This window comes from Opisthocomus hoazin, chromosome 7, assembly GCF_030867145.1.
Source record: "Opisthocomus hoazin isolate bOpiHoa1 chromosome 7, bOpiHoa1.hap1, whole genome shotgun sequence".
NCBI classification, from domain to species: Eukaryota; Metazoa; Chordata; class Aves; order Opisthocomiformes; family Opisthocomidae; genus Opisthocomus; species Opisthocomus hoazin.
In genome coordinates, this window is record NC_134420.1 from 33,173,647 (window position 1) to 33,200,438 (window position 26,792).

The window sequence follows — 26,792 nt, forward strand, 5'->3', positions numbered from 1 at the left end:
CCTCTATATATAATCTAAAAAACCTTTTATTAAATGAGGTTTAAAAATAGTTTCATAGCTGAGTGTTTGGATGGTTTGAGGGAGCAGCTGGGGCGTGCGGGGTGACCGTGACTGACGCCTTCATGTGAAGGAAGGGGGGACGAGTCCTTTCACCTACTCTACTCTCTAGTCGTACCCACCTCTGTACTTTCCATAGAAATCCTCGAGGCTGTTTCTTAATGTAAACTTCTCCCCGGACACCAGCCTGCGACGTGTTTTATGTCTTAAGTCCAAGAAAATAGCTGGCAAATGCAGCTCCAGCTGCTCTGCAGAAGCGTTGATGGCGCGTGTGTCCCACTCCAAGCCGAGGGCCTTCCCAGAATGCCAGTAACACCCTTGACAGCGTGTCAGAAACTCATGGGGAGTAGCTCCAGGTCCCCTTCTGTGCTGTAAATGAGGGCAGCTGGGTTCTGACACTACCTGAAACAACGGCAGAGACAGCGGGCAGAGCAGAGGCAGCGTGGAGTAACTTAGTACTTCTTGAAGTAGCAAGGCCTATATCAAACCTGAATTCCTGGCTGGCTGTGGCTGGGACAGAAAGTAGAGACTGATGTAAATGTCCAGAACTGCTGGAAAGAGAGTCCACCTTTCCCTGCTGTTCAGTAGTTGAATCTGCTGGTAGTAGAAACAATCACTCCAGTTGTAAATCATATTGCATCATATTTCCAATGGTAGAGTTTAAAAAACCTTTTAGTAAATACTGTCTTAAAGGTACTTGTCTGGTACCTGAACCTAAGGGCGTTTTTGAACATATTTTGATACACAGCGCTAATCTTGTTCCCTCTGGCAATAGACGGATCTCTTGCTGTGGATTTTAAATATTAATATGCTTCCATGCACCTTCAAAACAAAGGTTCCTTCTGTTTTGGTAGTTAACTGGTTTGAGTTAATTTGGCTACTGTTTATCACACCTATGGGCAAGAAGTCCTTAAATAACAACTGTCAACGTTTCACTACATTAAGCAGATGGTAGAAATGCGTACCAGTGTCTGACTGGCCTCCTGCTAGATTTCTGCTAGAACCTACGGCAGCACGTGTGTTTTCTTTTTAGTTGTTAATTTATGATGATGAATTTTTGTTTCAGTATTCTTGGCAAAGCTGGCAGGAGAAAGACTCAGCCCAAGATGTTTAAACTCTTTTTGCAGCTCGGTGTAGGAGCCGTTGCTTTACTGTGGCCGTGGCTGTTGATCAGCAATAGTGTTTGGAGAAGGAAGTGGTATTTTGCTTGGTGGGCCAAAGAGACGGGGGAAGACCGAAGCCTTCACCACAGGTAATGGACCACGACTTCATTTAAGGCTTTAAATAATGTATTTGCCTCCCTGTCAAAGCCAACTGGCAAAAGTGCTCCAGGTTGAGTACTTTGTGCTAAAACTGTGAAGCCACGCAAACAAACTCTGGATGATCAAAAAAGTCACAAGTTTGGGGCATTTCAGTTTTCATCTTTTTTTAATGGTGGATCCAAGCCCAAGCTTTTGGAAGTTATTTCAACTACTGAAAGAAATCTTACAAAGCATTTTAGTAATTAGTAAGCTTTGAGTTACTGGGATTGTGAGGAATTCCACAGTAATTCCCCATATATTTTTTTAAATCGCATTACAGCTGTCATTGCAGGATGCTATTCTTGGCATTACTGAGACTGACTGCTGTGGGGTAGGAAGCTTTTTCTTTATACCAGAGTTTTGAAATGACATTGCAGTGACGCTGTCTATTGAAGGTGAAAGTTTCTATTATGGAAGTTTATTAATCAGTTAACCTTCTTTTGTCTAAGTTTAATGAAACTGATAGTATATTGCTGTTAACAGAACTTAAATTCAACGTAAATTAGTAATTTTGTACTGAAGAAACACTAGCCATTTATTTCACTTGGATTTTTCCCCCATATAGCAGTAGCAGACTTTTCTCTTAGGACCTAAGAACAAAGTCTGACAACCAAAGTCTTAAAAGATTGAAAAATATTTATGTATCAGATGACACCAATCACAATATATCAGCATTTTTAAAGTCTAAGTTATTTTCTATTCTAAAATAGAGAGGCAATCAGGAACAGTATTTACATACTATAAATACATTGCTCCCTGAGCAGCTAGGGAAGTTAATGAGAACAAAATTTAATTTCTGAATGCTTTCCACACGCTGAACTATTTCATTACACAACAGCCAAAGACATTTGCATAAAATAATGTTATATTATTTTTAAACAAGTTTCACAGAAAAACATTTATAAGCATAGGCCTAAATAATTTAAACATAGCAAATTTAACAGTTTGGTCATGCTACAAAATTACTGCATACAAAAGATAGCCAAAGGGGGTGTTAAAAGTGCTCTCTTGCTTGAAGATTTTTCTAGATGAGTCTACTTCTAGTGTAACCTGAGTCATCTGCTGGTTCTCAGGTCTCTTCTCACATTTTTCCAGCAGTTCTCAATATAATCACTGCATACATCAGCTCTTTGAAGAAAGGTCAATGTGCTAACAAGCAAGTAAAAAACCTAGCTCTTTCCTATCACTAATTCAATTTTAGGATCTCTCCCTAAGGAATAAAGTGGATGCTAATCCGCGTGACTTCCACTGGGAAAAGCAGAATTCCACATGGCTTGCAAGTTTTACATGGGTGCTCTTTTAATCCATGAATAGTAATAATGTGCTAACTACTTTATTGGATGTGGTACGATAGGGAAGAGCAAAGAGTAATAGAGAAAGACGAGCCTTGCAACATTTTACTCAGCCGCTCCCTACAGGTGTGCAGGCCGAGCTGCGCAGGTAGCTCACACATGACATGGTGTAGCACCATCAGTATGCAAATCAGCAGCTTTAATTCTACCACCTGTGTATGTCTTCCACCACATCCAGTGCATAATTTTCAAGTGCAAATTTTAAAATTTAGGAGAACTTATTTTGGAGGAGAAAAAGCTCAGGGAGAGTTGATTTCTTCTTGAGAGTAATCTGATTCATCGGGCAAAGCACCATTAAGCTGAACCTTCCACGCAGCTTTGAGCTGAAGCATCTCCTGACAAATGAGAGCCAGTTTATGCTTTTCTTACTGTATTGTTTCACTGAGATTGATAGACAGTTTTTATCAGAGGGTTTTAAATTATACACTGATTTATCACAGCGTGAAGGGTGAAAGGCGAGGGAAATCTTGTATTCCAAGTGTCCCTCACTGCTGTTACAGTGGTGCTGAGACTGGATGCTCCGTTCCTTCAATAATGGGTTTGGGTTGTTTTTCTTCTTTGGTGGTATTTATAATGCAGCCCCCAAAAAAGAGCTACAGAATTTGTGCTGTTAATCTATGAGAAGAGCTGATGACAGTGCACCACACAAGACACAGCTCTACCAACAACTGTAATAGTTGTACTGGTCACTTCCAAGAGCCAGGAACTGCTCTCATCCCTCACATCTTGTCAACGGAGCTGTGTTTCATTCCAATCATCACCACATAATCAGAAGATTAAGTTTCTATTCTGCTCTTAGAATGTCCCAAAAATAGCCAAAATGTAGAGTATTTGCTGTATCTAACACAACCTTTGGAAACGTACAGACTTAGACCATATTTAGATATTAAAAAATCAACCAGCAGGGTGGCTTGGCATTGGACCATGTGCGCGTCGCCCCCTCCCCTGCTGCTACATTTCCTTTGAGGCGCTAACTTAGCCGTACGTAACACACTTGTAGGTGGTGTGCAAGGAAAGACCAGCTGCAGAGGTGCAAATGCCTTTCTTTGTGGCCCAGTGCTGTAACGAAGTGTAACTGCCTGGTCTAGGCTGAAAATGTCTCCAAACACGTATATGAATTTGGCATTTCCGTTTGTCAGCAGTATTCAGGAGTCGCGTTTTGCCCCGCTCAAGCTCTGGCTCATGTTAAACCCAGTTTAACTGCAGTTGTCAAGGGCACAAGGTGGTCCCCTGCTGACCCACCACAGCAGCTGGGTCAGCAGGGGCCGAGTGCGCCGCAGGCTGCATACCGCCACGTAAAGCACAGCCACCTCCCCAAAAGTGGGTGGCCGCAAGTGAGCTGAAGGGCTTCATCTGGGAAGAAGCCGATACGAAATGGCTGTTGACCACATACCCTCTCCCATCGTGCTTCTTCGTCAGTGGTGCCTTTACTAATGATAAAGCTAGGAGAATAATTCTAAAATAAATTACATATGAATATAAAGTTGTCTGTAAGATAAAGCCAGTGAGCTAGTTCACTAAAAAACTGCTTTCTGGTCAAGAGAATGGCTGCCTGCAAATAGTTTGTGCTAGGTGAAGAATGTCCGCAGTCTTTGCCATTGCTCTCTTGACCTTGTTTTAACTAATGGCTCTAAATCAAACTGAGGCCTTATCAGCAATTGCCAATTTAAGTTGGAATGCTTAAGAACTCCTTAACAATCCTAGAATAGCTAGCAGTATATTGAAACCAAACTGTGATTGTCTTGTAATCCTCCATTTCCCACTGCTCACTTAGAAATGGATTAGAGAGACAGAATATCTTCTACTACAATTATACCTGGGGCTTGAGATCAATACCACCGTTGACTGGGCCAATTCTACCTTTTTATCTCTGACCATGACTTCCAAGATTTCAACTCCTGCCACACCTTCACAAACAAAACAAGGAAGTGGCGTTCTGCCTCCATCCCTTCTATGCCTGGTCTGGAACCAGCAGAACTTGTTGCCATTGTTGCCATTTTAATTTCAACAAAGATAGTACCATGAATTAGAAGAAAAGCTTTTAGAAAAAACAAAAATGAGCTGCAGAAAAATCTACTCGGGTGACTTCAGCTATTCTTTAAAGAGAAGAAGAAAAAAACCCAACCAACTACTGGCATCTAACAGTGCAATCGGGTATGTCTTCATCATTTTTTAATGCTTTTCACTAAAAAATAGCTACCTGTCTCATAAAGGGATTGTAGTAAAACTGGTTACCCTGCAATATAGCACATTTAGTACATTTTCAATACCTTTTTTTCCAATGCCCTCTTTCCATCTCACCTCACCTTCCCCACTAACTACGTACACTTTCTCTCACTGCTTACATCTGTGCTTTCATAAAAAATTGGTATCCCCCAAACAAAAATTTTCTGTCCTCAAGCCCAGGTGTTTTGTTCACTGTTTGTTTCTGTATTAGTATCAGCCTACTCAGTTATAGGAAAATTCCGGAGCTCAGGAGGAGTATGTCCACGAGTGATCCAAACCAAAACTTGGAACCAGCTGTATGCTAATAGGCCACATATTCCAATCTAAAACAATTTCTTAGTAAGAGACAAAAAAAAAGCTAGCAGATATTTTAGTCTCACTGAAACCAGGCAAAGAATTCCCATTGCCTCTTTAAAATAAACAAACATATAAGTTATACATGGCCTTCTACACAATGCAGTTGAGTTCCAGTGTGAGAAGCCCAATTCGAAACTTAAGGCCAGTAAGAGGCGATCATCAGACCAATACCTGTTTTGTGCGTAGGTCCACAACTCCTGGGCCTGTTTGGTGTAACAGGTAAGGGGATGAAAAGGCAAACTCGCATATTTAAAATATCGAGGGATTCCCATGACAAAATTGAACACAACAAAGCCCGTAACATGTCTGTAAACCACAACATTGTTCTTTTGGCCTCAGTGTTGCCAATGGTAACATTGGCCAGCTGCACCTAACAAGCTAAAATGAGTCTATTACAAAACCCAAGAGTGAACAACAAGCACCACTAATCAGGGACTAAAAATAGTATTAGTTCAGGTAAAGATCCCTTGCTAGCCAAACAGCACGTCAACTCAGCTCCACTGGTCTCCACAGAAGGTGTCGTAAGCTTGACAAAACTGGTGTGCCCAAGTTTTGGTAACTGACTCTTTGGGTGAGAGACTGCGGAGACAAGCTCGTCTTCTAAGATTTTCTTCAAAACAAACATTTTATATAAAAGTTCTCTGTGCCGAGCTATCTGGAGTTACTTAAATATTTAAATACCCAACAAGAAAGTGTCATCAGTTTGCTCCTTCTTCATCTTCTTCTTGTTTAATAACTAGGATACCTAAGAGAAAAAAAAGAGAGGAAAAAATCTGCAAAGATTTACAAATAGAGCACGCAGAGAAAGATGCAGTTAATGCTGATGCACCTGAAAGCTTATCTGGACTGTCGGAAAGAACTGGACTGGCAGAAAGAGGAAAGAGTTCTGTCTCCTGCCACTGCTTCTAACTGACATGAACTTCTGCGTACTTGAACTGCTCTTAACTAGGAAAGCCTTCAACTGATGACATCTTCTGTTGAATGTTTTTCCAACTTCTCGGGTAACAGGGAATAAAGAAGGTACTAAAGCAGGACCTGCAAAGATCAGCCTAACTTGGTCACTGGGAGATGCACAATGTCGGGTCAACTGCTAACAACCAACTAGCCCACCACCCTTCTCTTGCTGGGCCCCTACTTTGAGCTGCTATTTCCACGACATAGATATGAAGTTAGTATGAGGTACCTCCTCACCGATACCTAGCTAGGAGGTCCAGACTACAAAATACCATTATATTAATGTCGATCCAAGAAGCAATATGGTCACATCTCTTACAGATAACTTGGATGTCATGGAATAAAGCTGCATTGCACAGTAGCGTCACAGTCTATACCCACCCCTTGGGTACTTCTGGGAAAAAAAAAAAAAATATCACTTTTTAACTGCCATGTCGAGCAAGGGCACCTCAGCTTGTGGCAGTCTGCAGTGTTCACATTACCTCATAGTGATGTATTCATGAATTTTAAGACAAGCTGAAATGCTAATAGCCCCCCAAAAGATTTATCAAGCTATAAATTTTCCCCACAGCAGCAAACCCCAATAGTACAGGCAAGCTCACAGCATGCTGAAATAGCACAATCAGACATATGCCTGAACAACTAGTACAAGAACAACAGGGCATGCAGGTGTATGCCCATTCACCTGCGCTGTCACCTGGGTAGCGGGAACTGGGTTGTACGGATGCATTGCTCAGCTTGAAGCAGAGACTTAAAACTATGGTGAGGCTCTGTGGTGACAGCCCTTTGCTTACTGTAAGGTTGGGGTGCTGGGTTTCTTTTTTCACAGATAGGAAATGTAAAATAAAACCACCAGAGCCTGGTTTCTGCTGTGCTTTAGGCACTTAACTGCTGAGCAGGGCTCCTGGCACAGGAACTAACAGAAAGGAGACACCTTCAGTGCTTATTTTCGTCCCGAACATCATCAACCATTTCAATAATTCTGAAGTCCCTGTATTAGTCATCTCACATGCAGTACATAAGCATAACAGGACCCTGGGACAGTGTAACAGCAAAAACCTCACGGCCAGTTACAGCATTTCTAACATCTCTTTTGCTCAACGTTCTAGTTTTTGTGGTTTCCATTCTGTTATGGTTTGGCTGTGGCCAGCAAAAAAAGCGCTACACGGCCGCCCCTCCCCCTGCCGGGGTGCGGAGGAGAATGGAAAGAAAGAGGCAGAAACTGGTGGATCGGGATAAGGGCAGTTTAACAGAACAGCAAACAGAAACAACAACGATACAGATGAGGAGAAAATACAACACAAACCACACAACCCACAGAGCCGCTCTCCCGCACCGCCACCACGCGCTCCCGAGCCACGAGTGAGTTCCCGCCACCCCACTCCCCCCCACTGGAACCCAGCATGACGGCACATGGTATGGAATACCCTGCTCTGTTTGGCCAGGTGGGAGTCAGTCCGCCCGGCTGTGCCCCTTCCTGGAGTCCGGTGAAAATTAACCCTGTCCTGGCTGAACCCAGCACACATTCTTAAATATCATCCTTTCTTTCTACATTGCATAGGAAATGTACCTGCCTAATTCAGAGCTGTCCACTGCGCCCAGCTGCAGGAGCACCTAAGGAACTACAGGTCTAACCTTATACAGTCAAGGTTACTCTTTGCCCGTACAGATATTTGCCCTATTCCACTTTTTGTTTCACTATCAAAATGTTTCTCACTACAACAGCAACTGGACTCCTGCAGGCCATCCTGCATAGCAGTACACTTACCAGGCTTCCTCTTCCCAAGAATTCTTACTACGTCAGCTGATCTGGCTTTGATTTCCCATCTATCGCTCACTGTAATGAAGCTGTTCTCTTGTTGCCATCCCTACACTCGTGCCTTCCCTGCCACTACTCTTGACTCTTTGTTAGTGTTGCCAGTCCTGCTCTCCTCTTCATTGCTTTAGTAAATGGGGTAATAGTGAGCAGCTAACATCTCCAGTAACAGAAATTAACATATATAAAAATAGATTTTAAAAGTGTCTCACTTTTAGTCACTGATCAGGACATGCTTTAACACATTTTCATATCAGTGACTTAAAAAGGAGAGGAGAGCTCACCAACTGAGCTTTACTGCAGTGATGAGAGGGGTATATTCAGGCATTTAGGAAGCTTGCATGAAGTTGTGAAAACCTGCCCTTGCACCAGAAGCAAAGCACAGCATATTCCTGTCTATCCCCATTCCCTCATATCACCCTCTTTTGCTGGGAAAACTGTAACTCAACTTGGCAGATGCAAGCCTTGTTAACTGCTTTAATGCTAAATCTTCCAGTTTGCTACTAGTTACACACTAAAACTACTTGACTGGATAACTTCGAGATTAAAGCCCAACAGTGAGCTGCAAGACCACTTGGCTTTAACACTCAAAAATCCATCAAACACTCTCAGAAGATCCTGCAGCCAGGATCTGAATGGCTACTTCTGAATAACTCCAAAGAGAGGAGGGAGGAATATTAATTACAAGGGCACACAGATGAACTTCTGAGGTTATGATTCATTCCCCCGTGGTTGTCCTTATATTACTCTGTTAACTCACACCAATGACCTCATGCCCCAAACTCACCATCCAGCTTTTTCAACTTGGGTACCCGCTTGGTTGCTTCTTCAATCCAATTGTTCTTCTGATCGGAGGCATATTTCTCTTGTAGTGGATTGCCTACAAACACCAGATCCTCTAGTAATGGCAGCTCTGCCAGTCTCACAAACTCTGCTGCAACCACAAAGGTGAAAACACCAACCAGATTGTGGAACACGGAAAGTACCTCTGGCACCACACGTTCCTTTCAAACTCAGGGCAAACATAAATAGCCTGGGATACAACAGCACAGGGATTGCCTGGGCTTGAACCGGTATCACGTTAAAGAACACGCCTGCATTTTAAAAGAAGCCCGAGAAAGATGATTCGAAGTACAAACTTCATTGGACTTAGAAGTTCAATTCAATATTCTTACTATTTTTACACTCTTGCACGAGTGGACATTTAGGGATTCTGCGCATGTCTGCAGGCTTATCAGTGAGACTTAAAGCCCTGTAACACACAGAACTATTTTTTTACTTGGTGACTTAACTCATGCCTTCACCACACTACAGGAGAAGTTACAGAACAGAGAGGCATGGCTTACCCCAGTCTTTCACCAAATTATTTGACATATAAAGAACCTTCAGCTTCTTCATTACACGGATACCCCTCAGTTTCTCAATGAAGTTGTACGAGATCCACAGCTCCTCCAAAGTATCTGCAACTGCCTCCTGGAAAATGACAGGGCTACTCAGGCAAGCAGAAGTGTATCTTCCTTATCTTCAGCTTCTCTCTTCACCACTTACAGGTCACCTCATGTGAGAGAATACTAAGGTATGTTGGGCCTCATTTCATTTTAAACAGGTCCCTAATTATGCATGACAAATAGCCATGGGAATTAAGAGCAAAGGATCTGAAATGTATTTAGGAGGACAGAAATCACAGTATCAGAATAAGACAAGGAACAGCTGGCTGAAATAGTTGTTCTTAAGGCAAGGGGGTAGAGGAGACAAATTTGGCTGCTTGTGCACTGCAAGTATACATGAAGCAAATGCAGTTCCACAACGACTTTAGAGACAGTTTTATACAATATGAGGGAATGATTCATTTCAGGTGCATGTATGTTTGTACCTGCCGGCTAGAAGTTGTTTTCATAATTCTCTTAAAAGAGAGGTTTTTTAAACCAGCCATTATACATTGACTCTGCATTTCACCCTTAAGGGATACGGCACCTCTGAAGGTGGGAATAGCTTTGAAGAGAAACATTCTGCGAGAGAAACATACAGTATCTCTTGAGGAAGAAAAGAATTTCTATATTCATTACAAAAAAGTTCTTCTGCTCTTAATTCAAATGTAACAAAATTCATCCAATTTTTTCCTCAACAATTTTTCCCCTACCTGGTAGACTTAGTACTGCCACTGTCTTCTCCCTAAAGCCATACTGCTCCAGGTGCCAGTTAACATAAAAAGGACAGACTCTCAGGAATTATGTGCTCATAGGACTGCCAGTATTTGTAGTAAAGAAGCATAGCCTAAGTATCTTCAGCTAGAAAATTCCTCATGCAAAAAGTCTGTAGGAATTATTTTCACATAAAGCCAGTGGAATTTAAAGAGCTTTACAGACAGACAGCAGTTTTCAAATTAAAGTTCCGCTCATCTTTGTCAAAGACAACAAAATCTCTTTCCAAAATATTTTTATGCATTAAATTAGCCCTGAAGAATGTCCAAACATGAATAGTGTTGAAACAAAAAAAAAAAAAAAGAAAGACTATCTGAAAATTCAGAAGCAATGTATAAAAGGGTGAACACACCACAGTGAAAGGAGAAAATAAATGATTAGGCAATACGGTAAATTCAGCAAAGACTTTTATGAACATAGGGGAATTATCGCACATTCTAGACAGCACTCCATTTTGTTAGCAAAGAATTGATACTAAGAAGCACCTACCAATCCATTCAAGTTCTTTATGTTATTTCTTCCCAGAGACAGAATCCTCAAATTTTCTATAAGACATAAAAGAAAGTTTCTTGTTAATAAATGGATTTATTTTAAATATAAAAAGATGCTGTAAGTCAGGTAAAATGCCATATGCTACTTACAAACAAGCTGCACTCTGAGCAGGTTGTCTTAAGAAAGAATGATGTAACAGAAACAAAACCTCCTGACCTACACAAATGGTCGGGAATGGATGCAGCAGACAGCTCAGAAACACACTCGTGAATACAAAGCTGCTCATGTCCAGGTTACCTGGTTGAAATTCAGTTCAGATAAATACTGAATAAAAATTATTATTTCACCTTGCAATTGAACTCTAACTGCTAACTTGCTAGTTTTGATCTTACATAGTCCATAGTCCTTCTTCTCCAGGCAAAAGTTGTTCTGATCTTATTTTAAGGCAGCAGATTTGATTTCTATAACAGAGGCAACACATAAAGCTGCCTTACAGATGTCTGATGAGAGACATTTCAACTTAGCCTAGCACCCAGACGAAAGTCCTTTCCAGGTGAGCTGTTCTTGCTGGGGTTTAGTGTAATACCAGTGTAACTCAAAGCTATCATAAAATAGCAGTGTTTTTGTATAACTCATTTTCATTTTTCACACAAGCTTTCTTGCAGGTATAAACAAGCAAACTGAGTTGCAGCATGAGGCTGGGTTAACTTTGGATCTATGCCTTTCATGAATGTTTTAACACTTCTTCTTAACTGCATTACGGATTAAACATTTAATGATCTTGTTTTGGTCTTGTAGGCATAATGATTGAAAATACATGGTGCCACGGCTAATGGCAAGACCAACAAAAGTTCCAGCCAAACAGCAAGATACTCCACAGGCAGCACTACAGATTGCTACGGACGAAGCTTCAAGGCTGGTCTAGAACAGACAGTTGTATGTTCTGTCTCAAGAAATGCAGAGATGAAACCACAGCTGATAAAACCACACCTGGCAAATATTCTAAAACAGGGAGATTTGTTTTCATTAAAAAGTTGAGGTACAATGAGAATTATTTTTCTTTTTGAAGACAACAGCTTAATACATGACCATACTCAAAAAATGAAGAACCCTAGTCAGTAAGTCTAAAGCCTACTACAGCTAATATTCTCCAGAATTTCCCTAAAGATGCCCATCCACAGGGGAGAGTGCTGGCAGATGGCCTGCTGGTCCCACCAGCTATTTGCCCTGTAACTCACATTTATTAAGTCTGCACTACCTTTTCAAATTTGCAAGAAATGAAAGGACACTTACAAATACAAAAATGACAGATCGCTTAAAGCGTCATGCCTTAAAATTGTTTCTAACTGCTGCTACTGTTTTTTATTACTCTTGTTCTGAGATATTCTATATTTTAAAGGAAGAAAGATCTCCCTCATGGGACACTTACACTCTCTGAAACACAAAACTAATGCTTGTCGCTGTGGTCTAAAACATCTTCCTCACATATATGGATACAAGGGTGTGACCCTTTACACAGAATTCTCTACTCGACTAACTACAATATCAGGTATATACATTAATAGTAATCATTTCTGTCTGAAAAGAGCGCAGATGCTCAAAAAAACTTCTCAGCTTCCTCTCTGCAATAAGCAAAAGGTAATATGTGATAATTGCTGGCTTGTTTTCATAGCTATAAGCACTGCTTTCTCGCTCTTCACAGAAGGCAACAGAGACAGTGAGTTCCTCATATTTTGCACCTTTAGGAGACAGACACATAGTTCTAGTTTGTTTGGCTTTAGGATCAAATATTTGGTACAGACCGAATGTTTTGATTCTACTTTTTATTAATATAAATATTTAAGATGCTTTAAAGGCTTTTAATGTTTTATCCCACTAAAAAATTTCATTGGTTTCACTTTTACATATAACTGTTTAATTATTTTTTTGCTCATGACAGAGTTACTCAAATTGAAATATTACAGTACAGTTCCCTGGAAAGACTACTGGAATATTTTTTCTGTGATTAGTATTTGCAAATTTGTTGAAGTGTGAGCACATTATGAAAACAAATAAGTTCATCAAGCTCCTTGGTAGCCCTATTGGTGTGTAGTTGGAAAGGATGGGACTCCAGGTTCTCCGCCTGGCGATTTGATGAATCCAGAAAAGCCTGAAAGCTCCAGGCCAAAACCTGCAGCTCTTTGCCAGCCTCAGACCACAAAGTCAAAGTCTTGAGGACAGACCACTAAGACTTCTGTCCCAAAGTCAGTAACCCAACGAGTTTCAAGGATTCATAGACAGCTGCCCAAGAAATAAGCTCAGTGCCTCTTGTAGATACATGGCACACCCCTTTCAAGGATGAACAAAATCAAACCAAGTATATCCAGTCCTGTGCAAAGTGGAATGACATTTTTCCATCTAGGTCTACAACGCTCCAACCAATACCGCAATTATGGAGTTGCTGAACTGCAGACTATTTCCATCATAAACGTGGAAATTGGTCACTAAATTGCTCTAGAACTGAATAAGTGTTGAATATCACAACTAGGCCCACTGCAGGGTACAAAGGTGCTTTCTGAATGGATTTTTTTAAATTTGTTAAACCTGCAGAGTGAGACAACTGCCAAGGCTAGTGCAGGGATACATGCTTTAATACACTATTTCCACTAAACATGCATTCTCCAGTAAGACCGATAATTTTAAAGGTCACTTGTAATTTTCTAAGAGGAAGGAATTAAAAAGGATACGAATAGGTTTAAAGCTGGGCGCATAGAACAAATTATGTCCTATCCAAACCACTAGAAAATAAACATAATCAATCACTGGCTTGTCACTTACTTAGGCTGTTCAAGTTGGCGATTCTTTCAATGCAGTTTGTAGACAGCGACAGTTTCCTTTAAAAGCAAGAATAATCAGTTCACGGTATACAAGGGATCACTATACCAGAAAAGCTCCATGTCCAAACAGAATTGCATTACAAATAATTGTCTATTCTTCTCTCATTAGATGGTGAACTAACTGGATGGGTAAACAGACTCAAAATACCCTCAAACCATCAAGACTTCTGCAACTTTATTTAGCTTCTGGGAAAGGACCATAAGTGAGTTACGTGACATACTGGATTATCTTTTTACGCCTAGCCTTATCAAATGCACAGACAGTTCTAAAAATGGCTCTAATCTCTTTCTGAACGTCCTGCTTAAGTCTTTTTTTTTTTTTTTGCATAAATTTTAGAATGGATCATAAATGTGCCAGTTGACTGACAGACTCCAAACATGGACCTGTAATTACATACTGAAAAACTGTATACAATCTTTCTGGGGACAAATATCAATACAGAATCTACCCTAATAACTTCTCAGTTAAGTGACAGGGATGTCTGAATTAAAAAGAGGAACTGTGTGTGGAAAGAGGAGCTCAGCTGAGAAAAAAGAAAAGAAAGCTGCTGCTTTGAAGGCCACACTTAAACATAGTAAATACGTATTTGCACAGCGGACAGCAATAAAACTGGCAATTAATATAAAGAGAAGAGAATACTTGCTTTCCAAGTTTTTAACTGAACTTACTCGCAGTTAACAAGCGTGGAGAGAGATTCATCCATCTTCTCTACAGGAGGAATCTGACCATACAGTTTCACCTCCTTTGCCTCGGAAGCCTTCTGGCCATTTTTTTCTTCCTAAAGAAAAGAGAAGGTAAAGAAGGGCTCACTGCTATGTGCAATTACTAAACACCACTATACTAAAAAATTATTACAAAAGTATTTATTATAGAAGTAATTCCAATATACTACCAAAAGATGTTAGTGAAAAAACATTTTCTGAATACTGTTTATCAAGATTCCTGCTGGTGTAGCATAAAGAGGGGAATGCTAGCTTATTTTCAAGATAGTAAAAGAATTTATACATTACACGTGTTTTTTTAAAAAGTTGTATCACACCTGAGGACTTTCATTAAGGGGTCCTCTGCCATAAAGAAATGGAGAAGAGATGGAGGTTTAAAATTCTGAATGACGGTACTTCCATGGAGACAGACACATAGCAGCCTGAGCTAGGGCCAGTCTGTAGCAGAAGCAGATTCTTAAAAGCTCTGACAGAATAATCTCCTTCCCACTTCACCCAGAAAACTCAGGACTCATGCCTAACTCACAATACAAACTGAACACAGGGGAGTGTGTTTTGGGGGAGAACCTCAACAGATTCACAGACTTAAGAAGCTAAAAAAAAATAATTTCTAATTAGCCATTTAACAAGAGTCAGGGAATATTCAACACTTCAGAGAATACGGCAAAAGACAAATTTCCTATTACAACCTAGGTTAATAATTTTCTAGATTAAATACTTTACAAAATTCAGAGCTTTTGAAAAATGGCTGTTATTTCAGCATTTGGGTTTATTAAAAAATACAGTCTATTAAATCTTTTACCATTCTGAAGTGATGGTAATTACTGACTAAACACTTGGAACAAGTATCTATTTAGGTAGTACTACCAGTTTTTACCGCTGCCTCCCTGACAGCACAAAGGGAGCATTTTGTCAACTCACCCAGTGTTCAGTGGGAGGACTGGAGGTCCATTAACAAAGGAGAAATCTACTCGGCACTTTCAGAACAAGGACTCTTGTTTTCTCCCCCATTTTTGTGCAGCTACTGAAAAATGAGATAGCTGAGCTCTGGCCTGGTTTATATGGCTACTTTGTAATGAAATGAATTGCATCCCAGAAGTCTCTAAGAATCCCACAGCACAAGATCAGGTTTGGATAACATTATTTTCTCTTTTATGTACCTAAAATACTTCAGGCAATTTAATTTAATAAAAAAATCAGCATGACGCCTTGTGCATTTACTTATACTCCAGTTTCTGTCCAAATTCAGTGTGATAATATTTTTACTCCTAATTAGCGATTTAGCATGCCAGGTGTTTTGATAGAATATGGTGAATGTGTTCAAACTAAGTCACTATATAAATGTGAAACTTCCATTTGCTTTTCTAAGAACAACACTGTATCTATCTGCATCTATACTCAGTTTATAATCAGTTTATACCAACAAGTGAAAATACATTTTTTTCTTCAAAACGTGAAAGGGAGAGAGCTTCCAACACAGACTGTGGCCAGCAGTGAGCACGTGCAAGAAGACAATTCATCCTGATTGCCACGCACTTCTGGAAGAAAGGTCAGCTGAACGGCCACAATAAGCCACAGACAAACCACAGGTAGAACAGACACTTTTTTAAGAACAGGTTACGTGTTTCCTAACTTAAAGTTGCTTTGATTTAACTAATCTCACCCTGTTTGTAGGGCACAGGTAAACCCTCATGACAAAGGGAAGAAAAACATCCGGAATGCAACACACCACCAGATATTATGACATATAAGATATAAGACATAAAACATCCCCAACTTTAAATCTCCCTGTAGCCTCATGCCTTCTACCAACGCATATTCAGCAGAACAAGGCAGGAGAGCAAAACAGACTCATCTTTACTAGCCCGTCTATTTAACAAGAACACACAGAAAGTCCAACAGAATGTATTACACTTCTATAATAACAATAAAATTTTTACTTTGTAAAACTTCTTACAGCAGATGTTTCAAGCAAACATATTTCGCCAAAGAAGTTTGAAAAATAAATTTAGCTGAATACAGTCAAAACCCATGTCACAGAGTACTGCAGAGCAGGTAGGTACTGTTCCAGTACTTACCCATTTGGCTAGAGCTTCTTTGATAGTTGTTGCTTTTGCCTAAAAATGAAACAAATTTAAATTAATATTCATTGCAAATTTTTAATTGGCTTCTTCACTCCAAACCTATCTTCCTTCTCTCTCCCTCTGCTGCTTGTCTACCCCCTTCTACCACTTTCCTGTGCTATCTTCCTCCAGCTGAGTCAAAGAAGCCAGAACACCCCAGTGTCCTGTAATTTTATTTCCTGGGGTACCTGGCAGCATTTTGAGAAGCAATCAAATGGCTTCATGCAAGGACATGATCTTCCTGATCTTACTCGCTGCCTTGTCTGGACCACAGGTTTGGGACGCTGCTTGTTAGCTTTGACGGCAAAATTAAATTCAATTCAAAGACATAAGACGTTGCTGCACTGAAAAATGTGGTCTAATGCTCTTAAAACCCCATGCTTTCTATTACTGCGCATTAGCAACTTCCCGTCTGAAAGCAAATCTGTGAGTAGACAGAATGATAAAGCCTTTTAAGATTCACTGAGGAAAATAAGGTCCATCTCGCCAAACATCACGAGCAATTTAGATTGCTTGTATTTGTTTTTTTCCAATCGTTTTATGTTGAGTCACGTCATGCGATATGGAAATGCATTACTGAGTTAGGAAAAATCTGAGAGCTGCTGTACAAGGCTTTTTAAGGATTGATCCACTGACCAACTTGCTGTTGCCACTAACTCCAACTTTTCTGCCTCACATCAGAGTCTTATCAAAACCACATGATGATATCCAAAACGGCAGTACATAGAGAAGCTCTGATATATCCTAAACATGCAGCGTATTTCAAGACATCTTTCAGATTAAAAAGGCTCTAGAGACCAACCTTTCACAAAAACTGGTCAACAGCCTCCTTTCTACAAAAACAGGACGACTCCAGTTTGGGCATCTCTATTGCTTTTATTGCTCTATTGCTCTTAAGTGCTGCACTTCCAGTTAGATAGTGGATAGAAACAGCGTTTCAGGTAATCGGGTATCAAAAAAAACAACTATAAAAGTTAAACCAACAAACTAACTTCCACCCAAAATCTTACAGGCAATCACCTCATCCACCAAGCCTTAGTGTTGGGTACTTCAGACGTCTGGAAACTCTGGACCCAACAGTGAAACACAACAGTTGAGGCAGCTGCGTATAAAAGAATGGCTACAGCCACTCAACGCCCAGCAACAGCCTAAGACCCAGCAAGACCAAGGAGTCTTGAGCGTGCATCTCAAACATCAATATATACCTACATTTAGACATACATCGCTGAGCATCCTCGGACGTTCCAGCTGCTTCCGCCCACTGACAGGCATTCGTTTTAATCCTGCCTACACCGTGTGACAGCTAGCTCTGGGTCCCACGGGAGACAACCTGGCAAACTCGTGCCATGGCAGCATCTCCTCAGCGTCTGCTGCAGATAAACACCTGCCTGACCTGCTCCTGTTCAGAAGATCACGTCCCTAGTTCCCACTCCAACAGCCTCATGAAACCCAGTTAACAGCTGCCAGTGTGCCAGCAAAAACAACTGGCTTCCAGTTAATCAGGTTTTTTGGACGGGAACTTCACTGCATTTTTCATAATTACAGCAGCCAATCGTTACGGCATTCAGGTACGTGATCTCGGTCACTCACATTGAAGACAAAGGGATTTATACGACCAGTGCCTGCCTCTGTTTCAAACTCCTGCCTAAAACCAGACTGGACTTTAAAGCTAGTGACCCACGTGAGCACAAGGAACAGCTGCTTCCCTGACCTCTGCTGACTCGTATCTCCCATTGTAATATCTGATTTGGGGGAAATATGAAAGTCAGAATAGTGGGTTATCTGGAGAACACGTACCAGGGATTTTATTTTCTTTGAAGCACGCTTGAAATTTCTGTACAGCAATCACAGAATGTTCTGCCAGGGGAGGCTACTTATGGGAAACCTCCCTCGGAGAAGCCCATTTTCAGGGTTCCTCGACCTGCATATCGAACGATTTCCCACAGGTATTTAGACTAAAGAAAGTCGTATTACTTGAAGTATTCAAAACGCCAAGTGATCAACAGCTGAAATTGCCACCCTGAAGAGTCACCATCAACACAGCAGAAACAAGAAACATAATAACTTAAGGAGGAAAAAAAACCCCATCCCGGTATGCATAAAAGTGCAACAAAAGAACTATTTCCCCCCAAAAAGCACAGCTGTTGGCCACAGACTATTTACAAAATTCAGACCCCCAAGAAAAAGTAAAGCAGCGAGACACTTTGCCTTCATTTGCAAACATTTATTTATCTGTTCAGTAGAGCAAATCAGAGCCGCACTGCAACAGACGCCAAGCTAACGGCTGCGGTAACGGCAGCCACCGCTGCCTCAAGACCCCGCACCGCTCGGGCTCTCCCAGGACGGCACCCACGCTCCCCACTGCCTCCAGCTACCCCTGAACCCCCCCTCGCCCGCCGCCCCCCCGCCTCAGCCAACGCCCCGAGCCCCGCCGCCCAGCCTGTGCCGTGCCCGGGCCGCCCGGCGCCCCAGCCCAGCCCGGAGGAGCCCGGGCCGGGAAGGGCTCGGCTCCGCGCCGCCGCTCACGCAGCCCCGCGGCAGCCCTGAGGGGACGCCGCTCACACACACACCCCCTCCCCCGCCCGCCCCGCCGCGCCAGGGGAGCGGCACCAGCCCCCGCCATCCCGGAGCAGGCCCCGGCCGTCGCGCCCCCGCCCCAGCCGCCGGGCCCCGGGGACGCCCCGGCTCAGCCTCTCCCCATCAGCCGCCGCGCCAGCCCAGCGCCCCCCGCACTGAGGGGACCCACCATTGCCGTTGCTACCGTTAACGCTCCGGTTGCTATGGCGCGGCCGCCTCCCGCGCATGCGCAGCGCCGCCGACACCTCGGGACGGGGGGGGCGAGCGAGACGGTAACCGCACCTGGCGACCATAGAGATGCGCCGCCACAGAGAAAGTCCCATCCCGGAAGTCGCGTCGCGGTGGCCCGCGGCGCATTGTGGGGCGCGGCGGTCCTCCCGCCTTCCGCCGCAGTGGGCCGCGGCCGGTGGCCTCGGGGAGCGCGGGGCGGGCGAGGGCCGTCACCGGGCGCCCGGCGCAGTGCGTACGCGGAGAGATGGCTGCGGGGGGCGAGGCTGCACACACACACACGGCAGCAGGGCGAGAGCTGCCTGCAGGCCCTCCCGGCAGTTCTTCCGCCCAGAGAGGCCCCGGCCTGTCCATGGCAGGAGCCTCACAGTAAACATTGCGTTATGTTTATTGTTTAAAAAGCATCATTCGGCTTTCCAAACAACGGACTGTTCAGAAACAAAAACGTAACGTCAAATTCTCACGCAGGCTTGCTTTTTAATGGAGAGTTTTACTCCTGTTCCGCATGGCATACATCCGACAGCACCTACCACTGAATCATTTTAAAGGCTTGTGCTCCAGAAACGAAGCCCGAGGACTTTTCAGCCACCTGGTCTTTGTTTTATTTACAACTTCACCTTTGCTTCGCGAGCCTCCAGCCCGCAGCCCTGCACCGCCGCGGAGGCGCTGAGGTGGGCCCCCAGCGTGGAGGCGCGGGCACCAGCCCCGCGAGGGGGCAACACGCAGGGCTCGGGGCGGCGCCGCTTGGGCATGCTCAGGCAGCTCCTGCTGCTGCAGACGGACACGGCAAGGCAGACCCAACAAACGGAAACCTTCAGGCAACCCCCCCTCCATGGCTGCAACTTGGAGTGAGCTTGGAAGAGGCAGGGTACGAAACCTGGGTGACACCAATGTGCAGGTCCTGGACTTCTGCGGCTGCCGGTTTTCGAGGAGGTTCAAGCACCAGACATGGCTCTGCAAAAGCCTCTTCAGCCAGGGAGAGAGTTTAGAGAGACTCGGTGTGAAGACATTTTGTGTGGCGTGAGCAGGATGGAGCATCTCTTGTAAGGAGTGGATGGATAAACGGTTCAATTGGCAGTGCTGGTGTGTGGAGAACACGTGACTTCAATCAAATGGTAAGGAGTAATAAGACTTGCAGAAAGCTAATGAGACCTGAGCAGCAGCATAATGACAGTTAATTGGAGAGAAAATATCCCTGAGAGCAAAGCAAAACTGAGTACCATAAACAAAGGTTTTGTATCTTCCTGAGTAGCTCTCAAACTGGTCTGACAAAACGACCTTGAAAGCAGAAGTTATATTGCTAGAGGCCCTTGTTAAACAGGCCTTCAGCACTGGCACCATTCCTGCAAGACACTGCCCGTTTGGCAAGAAGTTGTTTCTTTCCACTTGAATGGCGGGGAAAGATAAGGCACTAGCCAAAAATTAATTACGATGAAAAAACAATCCCAGGCAGCTGTGGGAAAAAAACCTTAGATTTGGGCTGGGGTTTTTATTGGGAGGTGAGGGGAGGTGTTGGTTTGGGGTTTTTTTAAGTATTAAGATTCTAAGTCCATCATCATCATAAGGTGACAGCTTTTTACAGTCAACCTTAATCTCCTACTGGCTAGGTTTTCTGTCTCTCAGATCTGCTTCTTGCCCAAGAACATCCGTCAGCATCTGTTGACATCACTACTAAAGAGTTACACAAGTAATAAATCCCTAACTTAATGGCAGGTGGTGTTAGTTTAAAACAAGCAATGAAGAGAGTGGTAAGACTTGCACAGAGCATAACTGACTGCATTTGACCATACTTTAACCTATCCAACAGAATTCTAATACCCTGAGTGTCAAATGCCAATACAAGACACTACAGGAACAGATGGTTACATCCCTAATACGAGTCAGTGCTAGTGCTGCTATTTGCCCAGGATGACAGAAAAAGTACTCTTAATTTTCCCACTTTTTAGAGGTAGTTTTTGTTAGAAACAGACTGTGTGACCAGAGGACCACTACCTAAGGTCAAGGTATATAAGCCTCATTACAAGTGGTTAACTCCAGCTTCATGTACATAGAAAACATTTCCGAAGTGTTACATGGCTGTAAATCTGAGACTTCTGGGCTAAGGTAAGTTAGGACCAAAAGCCAGAATAATTCATCATTTTGATGTCAAAGTTCATCATCTGAGGGTTGCCATCATTCCCCAGCTGCGATCCAGTCTGTCATTGCTGAGGGTGCAGGGTAGCTGTTAAAAATTCTCTGAGTCATAAATACCGCAAGCAAAAAAGTACCTACTGCTCTCTTCAGATACTTGTTTCTTGATACCGTGACCAATTCAGGCTGTTGTATTTGTACTACAATGCAGCCTACTTATCATTGTTTCACTTCTCCTCTCTGTACCTAGGTATAATGACTTAGGCTAGTCCAAATAAATCCCTTTCTTTTGGGATTTATACTTGTAGCTAAGTAGTCATTTGGTTATTTCATATTTCAAAGCTTTTCTCAGTCAGTCCCTCCAATTTGCCAGTCATTTTGGTGGCTCAAGCTCAGTCCTCTGCAGTTCTGCAACAGCTTGCAGGTGCCTAAGTGTTCATCCCAAATGCAAGTGCAGAAACTCCTGAATCTTTCCCCAGGAGTGTTCCTGTGCATGGGCATGTGCTTTGCTCTCTCCACCCCCCAGAACAGGCACCCCCAGAACACGGCCCATAGCTGCCTGACAAAATGGAGTAGAAGGAGGATCGATCCGGTGACCTGCTCCTGGGTAACTTAAGAGTTCAAAGTTTTTTCTCCCATGCTGGCGTAGACGCCCGATTGCCAGCTCAGCATATAAGGAGCTCTTCCACATACGATCATCTTCCCCTACCACCAGGAGAAAGTGACCTTCCGCTTTCTCAATGGGGATCGTGCAAGGAGAATTAGCAGGATTCGTTGGGTCATCCAGAGCTTCAAAAGTGTCAAATACACCAGTGTCAGAAACAGTGACCTTATTCATATCAAAACGCAGCCCAGGCAGAGTCATCTCACCATAATGGAGGTCTGCAACTGTGTTTGAACTACAGCCGGAGATACAGACAGCAGCCACTACTTCTGGCAGGAAGGTGATCATGGAGAGTGCTAATTCTGCCCCCTTCCCAGTCCCAATCACTCCAACTCCTGGTGCCTTCACCTTCAGGTAACGTACGGGGTGGGGAAGAAAGGAATAAAGGAAACATGCATTACAATGGGATTAGCCATTAAATCCCTTTGGAGTTGTGTTATTTAAAAAAAAAAAAAAAGGTTAGATCAATTATTCATGTGACCTGTTGGAAAGCTACAGCCTGGACCCAGGCTCCTCCCTCTGTTTAGTGTCTTACTTTTTCAGAGACAACAAGAGCTGTCAAACCCCACAAAATAACAGACACAAGAAGTACCATCACTTGGACCTCACCTAGTCCCTACTGCATATTTTGATGCAAATACTTTCTATTTTTTTCCCAAAACAGGTAGCAGGAAATTCAAGCAGAGTCTATTGCTATATACGTCTCAGGTAAATAAAGCAACCTCACAAATGACATCTGAAGGATTAGACAAGTAGTGCTTTGTCTTGTCTTTTTCTAGCCTGGGAAGTAAAACTGAAAACAACATCCCAAGTCATCAAATCCATTCCTTTCCTGACTGTTGAGCAGTTTTGTGTCATCCTCTCATAAATAAATTGCTTTCATTTTAAAAAAAGCCATCTTTATCACCACTGCCCCTGTTTGGAGGATATTCCAGCACTTCACCGTTCTAATCATCAAGAATCTTGTAGTTTCCAGCATGAATTTATTTAATGGACAGCTTGCGCTGGAAGAAATTCACTCGTCGCAGTCATATGCATAGCCACCTATGCAGGACCGACACTTTTTCCATTATTGAGCCTAAACCTGCCCAGCAGAAACTTTCACTCCAAAAAAAATCACTGCCACCGCTTGATCATGACTGCCGAATCCTCCCTTGTCCTGAGAGATCTCATTACACTCACCTTTGGGTGACGCTGCAGGAATCTAGCTGCCTCCTCAAAGTACTCGAGTTTGAATTCTTTCATGACCTTCGGCAGATCTTCAAAGTCAAAATAGGGCAGAGAAAGAGCAGCAAAACCATGGGTAGCCAGGAGACTGGATCTAAATTCAATCAAACCTCCCTCATCACCGTACATGTCAATCACTCCTGGAAAGGGGCCATCCCCTGTATTAAAAAGAAGGGGTACAGAGGACAAGTTATCAAACAGGGCACTAAAAACTATTGAGTGAAGAGTGAACAACAAAATATAGAAGGCTTAAGACATTTTCTATTAATACTCATTACTTTTCCATTCGCACAGCAGAGATTAAGAGAACCAGTGCTGTAGCCTGCTTCAGCTATTTCAAACTAAGAATAGGTCCTTACATTTCCTGTAAAAATGTGTGAACAGTTAAACTTTTTTTTTTTTAAATGTTCTCAATGTATTTTTCAATCATCTTAGCCTCCCACCCTCAGAACAAGCATATGCTAAATCAGCTGTTTTCCCACAAAGAAGTCGCACCTTAATTAGCAAAGTGCAAACTCACGAGCACTCAGCCCTGGAAGTAAATTCTACAAAACGTACACAAACTCTGGAATAAGGTGCACTGAGCAAAGCACAGCAGAGACACCCATGGCTAGATGACATCAACTGGACTTACTACCTCCATCTCAACATCAGCACTGTAACACCTGCCAGTAGAACTACTGCTGCCAATGTGGCGAGACAGAGGGTAAAACTGAGATCTCTGTGGGCGCAGCTGTGTGCGCACGACTGCTGTATAGATAAACACACACCTGCATGTGTACAATCAGTCCCACAAAACTACAGAAATAATCAGAACCACAGTTTTAAACGAGCATGCTTTTTCAGCCAAGGTCGTGTTGCGATATTACTGTATGCCACGCCAGCAGATCTTGGGTGAAAGGCCTTGGGTTAAAGGCTACTACCTCTAGGAATTATGAAGACCCCAGGCAGGCAAGTTCTTTTTTTACTTTTTCCCTGGCCGCCAGATGTCACCACTGATGCACTCGGATCCAGCTCACTCCAACGACCTCAGCAGAGAAAGTCCCTGCTCGTGCAAGAGCGCATTAACTCTCTGACATGTGCAATAAAGGAAAGACCTCTGGCATTTTAAGGTGCTTGGGAAAAGGGATTTTTGGGCAAGACATGCTAGATGGTGGAAACCTCCTAACATAAAGCATTAGGAAGTCAGAAAAGGACTGAAACATGCTTTGGGGTTCTTTCAGTTTTGAAATTTTTCATAGAAGTTCAATATTCTGCTCGAGAGAATATCTGTCTGGATAAATTCATCTTAACACCATGATCAACAGTAACCTGTAGTTAACAAAAGTCAGCCCAGATGGCTAGAAAGAAAAAGTAGTCATTCATCACCCGTACCTGGAAAGCCTTCTAGCAAGAACATAGGATCAGAACACAGCCAAGCCTGAATGTGGGTTTCTCTCACATGAAGACAACCTTTACCTTACACTAGGATCCTGGACTGCCTTCCTGAGTGCCTTCACACGCCCAAGCATACAGTTTCTGCGTAGCTCACTAAAAAGCGGGATAAAATGGGCTAGACAATTTTACAACTGCTTAAAAACAAACAAGCAAAAAAAAACCCACGCTTGCGACTCTCTTATGTCTGAATTGAGATATCTCTTTCATCCTAAAATCACAGCATAAGCCCACTGATGTCATTTCACTTATACTAAGAACGTTTCACCTTTAAGATTCCTATCTTAAGATTTTTCCATCCCTGGAGCAAAGAAAAGTATGGTGGTAATGCTGTAACTGGATCCTCCATCAAAAAGGATGCCAGTATCATTTAAGCAATGATTCCAGACTTTTCCACACTATTACAACACCGGAGTTTCTAAAGGCAAAAATGCAGTTCTGTCTTGACAGGTCTCTGGATTCCCACTGAGCTCAGCAGAAATCCAGCTCATCCGCTACGGCAGGATGTCTCAAATCAACCGTGTCTCAGTGATGGAAAATCCAGAATGCTGACTAAACATTTGATCCAAAATTCAAAGTTCAATCTGTGTTGTTTTTTCTTCAGTGGACTTTGGATCTGTATCTAAGTGGATAAAAATATTATTGGTTTGGAAATCATCTACTGAAAATACTTAAATCCCTAATAACTGTAGTGGTACTTAGAGGATTTGGTGAACCAAGTCGCTATAAATTCGAGGTGGTACAGAGGGCCGTTCTAGTAGCACAACGCTCGGGGAAATACAAGGGAGTTTAACTCATGGCTCAAGCATACCAACACCATCGACGGCGTAAGGTTTCACTGCCCAGCAAGGCTAGCAGTCCACCAGAATCTCACACCTCATAAAGCACAGGCATCCCACAAGCAGAACAGGCAGAGCTTGTTCAGAAATACATCTTTCCTTTACGCCACAGAACCGCCCAAGTAACTCAACTATTAACCTAGCTTTGGCTCTGGTGTAACGGGGGTGGAGTACCTATATTTTCTATGATCTTGCCCGCTGCTCTGCTTGCTGGCCTGCGTTTCACAGGGAGGAAAAACGCGTTTTCGGTTCGGTCCTACGCAGGGCACAGTCCATGGGAGACGCGGCACGGGCTCACACAGTGGAGCTTATCGCAGGTTCTGGTAGTCCAGGGCAAACATCAAACCTACTGAAAGACCGCGGAGGCCGAGGGCAGCGACGCGGCGAACTCCGCCGGCCCTGCGCTCCTGTGGCTTCGGCCGGTGCCGCCGGTGAGGCCCGCGCAGCGGGGCCGCGTCCTGGCGAGGCCTCGGCCCCGCGGGATCTCTGGGACGAGCCAGCCTGGCCGCCCTGCGGGGCAGCGCTGGGGCCCACTGCGGCCACCCCAGGGGACCGACTCGGCCACCCCCTGGACCGCCTGCGGCCACCCCCGGGGACCGCCTGACTCCGCAGCAGGCGGGGAAGGCGGGGACACTCACCTGGCGGGAGGAAAAGGGAGCCCCGCACGGCCCCCTCCTTCAGCCGGATCCTCCGCACGCCGGGGGCCGTGAACCACCTCTCCACCTCGGCCTTGGCCACCGCCGGGCCGGGCATGGCGCCGGGCGGGCTGTGGCCCCGATGCACCGACACCTCCACCTTCATCGGGGCGCCTGTGCTGCGCGGGACGAGCCGCTGGTACGGCCGCTCCATGCCGGCGGGGGCGAGGCTCCAGAAGAGCCCCATGGGCTCCACGCCGGTGTAGTCCCCGCCGTGCGAGGCGTCCGTGCCCAGGTGCAGCCGGCCGCGGCCGTCCGCCCGGTAGTGCGCGCACGACTGGAAGAGGCAGCCGCGCTCGTCGGCCGCCAGCGCCCGCAGGGTGACCGGCTGCCCCGGGCCCAGCCCCGCCACCCGCGTCTCCACCCGCTCGTCCGCCAGGCCGGCGGCGGGGGACACGGCCACGCTCACGGCCCGCCGGCGCGGCGGCGGCGGCGGCGGCGGGGCGCGGCGCAGGGCCCGCGGCGCGGCCGAGGCGGCGGCCACCGCTCTCCACATGACGGCGGCGGGCGGGCGGGCGGG

At 44.1% G+C, this 26,792-nt stretch overlaps 2 protein-coding genes across 2 annotated transcripts; both read right to left on the minus strand.

Annotated features, from left to right (window-relative positions):
• Positions 1-2,205: 2,205 nt before the first annotated feature.
• DNAL1 (dynein axonemal light chain 1) lies at positions 2,206-19,307 on the minus strand. The gene is made up of 8 exons (XM_075425190.1): positions 19,225-19,307; positions 16,434-16,472; positions 14,302-14,411; positions 13,574-13,629; positions 10,754-10,809; positions 9,410-9,536; positions 8,851-8,997; positions 2,206-6,038 (listed from the first exon to the last, which is right to left on the minus strand). The coding sequence occupies exons 1-8, from the start codon at positions 19,225-19,227 to the stop codon at positions 5,992-5,994; spliced, it is 585 nt and encodes a 194-aa protein (XP_075281305.1). The 5' UTR covers positions 19,228-19,307; the 3' UTR covers positions 2,206-5,991.
• LOC104328188 (acyl-coenzyme A thioesterase 1-like) lies at positions 16,433-26,768 on the minus strand. Its single transcript, XM_075425189.1, has 4 exons — positions 26,216-26,768; positions 23,260-23,462; positions 19,225-22,425; positions 16,433-16,472 (listed from the first exon to the last, which is right to left on the minus strand). Exons 1-3 carry the CDS (start codon positions 26,766-26,768, stop codon positions 21,850-21,852), a joined length of 1,332 nt encoding a protein of 443 aa, XP_075281304.1. The 3' UTR covers positions 16,433-16,472; positions 19,225-21,849.
• Between the last annotated feature and the right edge of the window lie 24 nt (positions 26,769-26,792).